At 39.1% G+C, this 6,104-nt stretch overlaps 1 protein-coding gene across 1 annotated transcript in view; it reads right to left on the bottom strand.

Annotated features, from left to right (window-relative positions):
- Window positions 1-318: 318 nt before the first annotated feature.
- Window positions 319-6,104, bottom strand: part of fbxo31 (F-box protein 31) — an 8,622-nt gene continuing 2,836 nt past the window's right edge. Inside the window, exons 3-9 of the mRNA XM_005737628.1 lie at window positions 5,583-5,659; window positions 5,304-5,471; window positions 5,097-5,171; window positions 4,868-4,977; window positions 4,588-4,741; window positions 2,501-2,868; window positions 319-2,078 (exon numbers count right to left, since the gene is read on the bottom strand). Coding sequence (XP_005737685.1) covers window positions 1,856-2,078; window positions 2,501-2,868; window positions 4,588-4,741; window positions 4,868-4,977; window positions 5,097-5,171; window positions 5,304-5,471; window positions 5,583-5,659 — 1,175 coding nt within the window. The 3' untranslated portion in view covers window positions 319-1,855. The remainder of the gene's footprint in view (window positions 2,079-2,500; window positions 2,869-4,587; window positions 4,742-4,867; window positions 4,978-5,096; window positions 5,172-5,303; window positions 5,472-5,582; window positions 5,660-6,104) is intronic.

The raw sequence follows: 6,104 nt of genomic DNA, 5'->3' as shown, positions 1-6,104 counted from the left end.
GTTAATAGTAGATGTGCGATTCAGTTCTGCTGCTTGTAAGTGGGGTTTAAAGTGTTTTCATTAAATTCATTTTCATAGCACCAAATCAGAACAACAGTTTTCTCAAGTAAATGCCTCAGAATAATCAGATAGCCAGATGATCGCCTTATGAGCAAGCACTTTGGTGACAGTGGAAAGGAAAATCCCTTGTAACAGGAAGAAACTTCTGGCAGAACAATGGCTCAGGCAGGGGTGACTATTTGCTGGATCGGCTGGGGGTGAGAGTAGATGACCATACACATGCAAAACGGTGTGAAATAAACAGATGTGACAACCTGGTTCTTTTTTCTTTTTTTTTTTCCTCTTTTGTTTATTCATTACTGAGAAGAGCGCTTAAGCTGAAAAGCTCCCTGAAGTCTGATGTGAGCAGTTCAATAGGTCAAACTTAGTTTTCCACAAATTCAGGCATATGGCATTTAAAATAGTACAAAGCAACACTTTTAAAAGGCAAATTATTCAAACAGCTGGGTTACAGAGAAAATAACTTATCAAACAAATTCACTAAAGTTGAGATGGAATTTAATGGAGGGACAAAAAGGAAACACAACAACGCTTTAGCAGATATCTATTTTTTGCAAATATTAGTAAAGCTGCAGTCTGATATAAAAGTGCTGGCCAGTGGTTTTCAAATGATTCAATATATTGCCCAGAAAAGTGCACTTGGAGTAGGAAAGCTACTGGGCATCACCATCAGGCCATAATGAGACATACAGACACTTACTTGGTACTGCGCTGTTAGATCGTATAATGTTCAGCTACAAGGTCTAGAATTTAAAACAACTGGGAAACCTGTAGGGAATAACTTTGCAGGTATAAAGCCAGGCAAACACTGTGTCAGCCATTAAACAAACTCAATACATTTCAAAGGTAAGTGAAGCTTCAGTTTCATACCATAGTTACAGAAGCATAAACTGTCTAACGCTGATACTTTGAATAAATCCAGATTATGTATCTGTTATCGTTGTCACATTACAATTCCTTTTTCCATCTTACATAATAATTCAGGTGTGGTGATAGTAAGCATGTCTGATGTTGCTGAAGGACATAAACGTCTGACCAACGCTGGTTGATGTAAGTACCGTGTTTGATAAGACGGCGGGTGAACAGTTAGAAAATTGCCCGCTTGTAAAACCTATTCAGCAATTCTATTTGACACCATACAATGAATGAAACTTAAAACACGTTTGTTGTACTTAATACTCGTCTGTCCTTGTATCACTAATGTCGGGCAAAGAGAAACACCTGAGATGCTGTCTTTTCTAAAGTCTGGATGTCTCTAAAGGAAAAAACTGAGGGGGGGAAAAAGGCATGCTGCTTTATTGAAAACAAAACAGGTTCAGATAGTGGTTATGAGTGTAAATAAATGCAGCATGCAGTTTAATATGTTGGGCACTGAACTCAGTATAATACTATATTATATAGTAGAATACATTGGACACCTTTGTCTTCTTCAAGCACTGCCAAGTACAGACATGGATTTAGAATCAGAGGCACATACAGTTTGATCTATAATAAATGGTGTCATTCCTTTGTTGTTGTTTTTTTTGTCCTACAGTGAATAAATCAATTTGTGACCTGTTATCATGCTGCACTGGAGGATTAAGGTCATACGTTAGGTGAAGACAAACAGTGACACGGGCAGCCTTTCAAAGAGTTTGGATTGGAACAAGCTAAAGTTAGATGGTAACACCTAATGCCTTTCAAACTCTTAAGTTAATCATGATAGTATCGTTGCCAGCAGAAGACAGAGGTGTAATTGTGTAGAATGGTTGTTATGATGGCTATTACTGTGGGAGGAGACTTAAAGCTTGGTGCATCAGGATGTCCAGGACTGCATGTTGCGCAGCATGGCCTCAAATCGCTCCAAGTCGGGGGCATGAGCGTGAGGTAAGTTGTCCGTCAGGCGACTGTACAGACTGAAAGACTTCAACTCCAGCCAGATGAAACCAAACCGGTCCTTATCAAACAGCACAAAGAGCCCCGGGGTGCGCTCTGGACTTGTAAAGCCATGCCCAGCAATCAGGCCTGTCCCATAGAAGCTGAAAGAGAAATACATGTCCTCATCGATTAATACATTTTGTTACATATATTGACTGGTTCATAAACGTACACTATGCACAGGATATTAAAAGCAATAGTGAAGACGTCTTGATGCATTCTCAATCATCCAAGAAAGTAAATCTCCAAAAAGTTGATTCTGTTCATCTGGACGTAGCGTTTTGTGGACGTAGCGTTCAGTCTCGACTGAAGAAGTCACTTGGATGAGTGACGAAACGTTTCTCCCACAAAATGCTATGTCCAGATGAACAGAATGAACTTTTTGGAGACAATAGTGAAGACCAGTATTTTCCTTCATTGATGAATTAATTGTGACCATTACTTAATATCATTGCCCTTTATGGTAAATGCCTTTCAAAATATTTTGAATTCTGTAACAAAAGCCTGTTAGCCAAATCCTCACCATTTTCTGCAGGTGCGAGGGTACTCCTCGTTGCGAGCCATGACCCCCATAGGCAAGACAAAAGGCTGTGTTTCAGGATTGGATCTGCTACTGTGACTAGAGTCACAGCTGTCTGAACAAGCACCGTGATCTGACTCCATCTCCTCTGCTGCGCTGGAACCACCACAGGCCCCTTCAGCTGCACATCTACCTGTGGCAGAAGTGCCATTTTCCTTTTGTTCCTGCTCCCTCTGTACTTCCTCATGCACTCCCATTACTAGCCGTGACAGCTCCTCAATGTTACACTGTTGCTCCAAGTCTGGGAGGACCACAGGCCGACACAGGTTAACATCCAGTGTGAGCTGCCCTGCAGGAACATTGGGATCTCCCTGCAGGAAACCATAAAATCAGAGTATGCACCATGAGTAGATTTACATGCAATTTAAATCCACAGTCTTGAAAAAGAAAAACCCATTTTCAGTTCTAAGGTTTTATGTATCACAACATAATTGGGAAACAATAGAATAGAATAGAATTCAACTTTATTGTCATTGCACATGTCAGAGGTACAAGGCAATGAAATGCAGTTTGCATCCATCCAGAAGTGCTTTAGCCATAATATAGATATATAAACAAAAAAAAAAACACCAAGTCTTAACCAGGTCTGAATGTTATTTAAAGACTATCTCAGATTAACAATACCACATGATACCATTACACAGCATCTTATTTATTTAACAAAAATACAGAAGTGGCGTGTGAAAAAATAAGTGTACACTAGATTCAACAGAAACCAATGTTAGCAGCATTAACTTCAAGTAACTGTTTCTGTATGACTTATGTATGACAACTCATACCCTGGATATGCTGAATGTGTTTGCTGAAACTGGTGCTGTGCATTATGGCCAAACAGGGTATTGGGCCTCATTTACTACAGTGTGCATACACAAATCTGTGTGTAAATTGTGCACACGAATGTTTCAGGCACAAATCTGTGATTTTAGAAAATTTTTGTGCCTGAATTTGTTGGTACTTTAGGAATAAATTTAGAAGTCCCTCTGACCATGCACTGCACCTAAGGAATTTAAACAAAGGTCTTTAAAATGCACACTACTACTAGTGATACTAATAATAACAATAACACTTATAGTTATTATTAATATTGGCTTTTGGTTGGACACAAAGTGCTCAGAATTACAAAAAAGGGATGTAAAGAAAACAAAATACTATCACTAAGGAAAAGCACAGCCACTGTTCGGAGGAAACTCATTTCCGCTGTTCATATCCTTTCAGTCACTAACCGACGTTCATGACCCTAGGTGAGGGTGAGGGTGAGAACTTTTGAGAGTGAAAGTATTTTTTGCGTATGGCAAAAACATTTCCACACAAATATAAGTAAGTGAGGCCCACTGTTGCAGAAGTCTTGTGGTTTGTTCAAATTATACTTTGGAGACCTAAGCTGTGCTGACATGTTCTTTTTAGAGAGAAGAGGCATTCTCCTGTCACCCCTTGCAAATATGCCATCAGAATCAGAATTAGAATCAGAGCCATACTTGTTAAGTCATTTTCTAGTTGTGCTGTAATGAATTTTAACATTTAACATGCTAACTAAAGCATGCAGAGTCTGAGATGTAGCTCTTGGGTTTCTTGCAATTTTTACTTGCAAGTACTGCAGGGTCTGATCTTAGGGTAAATTTGCTAGGATGTCGACTCCTGCAAAGATTTGTTGTCTTCAACTTCTGAATGATCTCTCTTATTGTAGAATGATGGACTTGAAATTGTTTGGAAATGGCTTATTTTACTTTGCAGATTGCTGCTCACACTCACTGGTGATCAGTTAATCAAGTGCTTTTAATTAGCAGCACGTGGTTACTACTTACCGTCTTAGTTGCTACAAAAGCATTAAGTGTGCACTTAATTTTTCACACACTTCCAGAATTTTGGCTTAGTTTTAATTAAAGAGATAAAAGACACAATGTAACATGTTATATCTTGTTGCTCCTCTAAGAATGCATGAACAGATTGAGGGATTTTAAGCTGCAGGGCCCACATTTAAGAATCACTTTCATTTAAAATGAGTACAACCACTAATAATGATTATTACTTACAGTGAGTTTGGTTGCTCTTGCAGACATTCCATGGAAACTAAGCATGACAATCTCCAAGCCATGACTACCATAGGTGCCTTTGAAAAGGCCTGGCTGCAGCAGGTCAGAGGGCTTTGCAGGTGGCAGGTAGATCCTTCGGTATGTCAAGCAGTTACTGTCATAGGAAAATAGATGAAAGCATACAGGTTTATTTAGGCATATTACAATCATTATCATTTTAACATGGAAGTACAACAGAGAAAATGCACGTAAGCAAAAAATAAATACAAAAAATGCATACTCATATTGACTAGTATAAATGAACTTCATTAGGATAAGCTCCTGCATGTGCTCATGAAATATTTCTTCCAGTGTCCTCCCCCATTCTTCCTCCAACCATGTCCTGAACTCCTGCACAGACACACACATTGTAAAAAGTTGATAACAGTCCCTGAATTTCACCATCATCAGCATGCATGGGCTTTAAAAGATAGCATACACTGTAAAGGTAGTAAAGGTATTTGACCCACCTCCTGTCTGCCTCCTGGCATGCGGTGATGGTCAGTCTGGTTACACTTTGTTGAAAATTCATCCTTCTTTACTGTCTATATATAACAGAATATAAGACATATAAGAGAATTACATACTTTGATAAGATATTAAACTCAAACTAACATCATCTATTTGTGTCAAAAAAGACAGTATCACTCCGCTTTTTCAAATGTGTAAACCCTTACCTGTATGTCTCCTTTGTGAGGACCTTTGTGTCCATACATGCACTCCACAGTGGCCTTGTTGCTCTCCATCATGTGGATCTGGAAGAGTGGGCGCCTTCTCATGGGGTCCTCCACGCGAGGGTCGTGAGGTGGCAAATACATCCAGCCAATGATGAACAACCCGTCCACCTGAATGAAACATATTTTGAAGAATTTACCTGCACTACCTAAATTATATGTTCCTTTATACCAATATTTACTATATGTAGCAGTTTTGTGCAAAAGAGGAAAACTACCTACCACAACATTGAGCAATCCACCATAAGGGCCAATGTCAGGCTGCCATAGGCCCAAAATATGCCTGTATGGGTAAAGTACTGTAAAACAAGAGCATAATAACACACCATACAAATCATTATATGCACTGCTTCACTTGAGGTTTAACATTAGCTCACTGTCTGGTTGACAAAAACAAACAAACACCAGTTGATGTTAAAAAACACTCAACTTTTGGTTTATGAGCCAAAGGGAAGAAATGTGTAAACTGATGGTGTTCTTGCCAACCAAGTTTCTGAACAACACGCACAGCACACCTGTCTTTCCATTTCATTTTCAATACTCACACAAGAAGCTCAGGGGATATTTTTTAATAACCATAACCATAACGCAGACTACATTGCACTGCTATGACTGTGGCTTGCAGATTAAGTCAATAAAAGTCACCCCACACGTAACCCATCATGCTGCAGCCCCCACGTAGAGGCCCATGTACATACAGTGTGTGTACACGTCTTTATATATATATATATATATATATATATA

Source organism: Pundamilia nyererei, unplaced genomic scaffold, assembly GCF_000239375.1.
Source record: "Pundamilia nyererei isolate P.nyererei 1_Seehausen unplaced genomic scaffold, PunNye1.0 scaffold00078, whole genome shotgun sequence".
Lineage (NCBI taxonomy): Eukaryota > Metazoa > Chordata > Actinopteri > Cichliformes > Cichlidae > Pundamilia > Pundamilia nyererei.
Note: the sequence above shows the minus strand (reverse complement) of the source record. Positions and strands in the feature narration are given on the sequence as shown.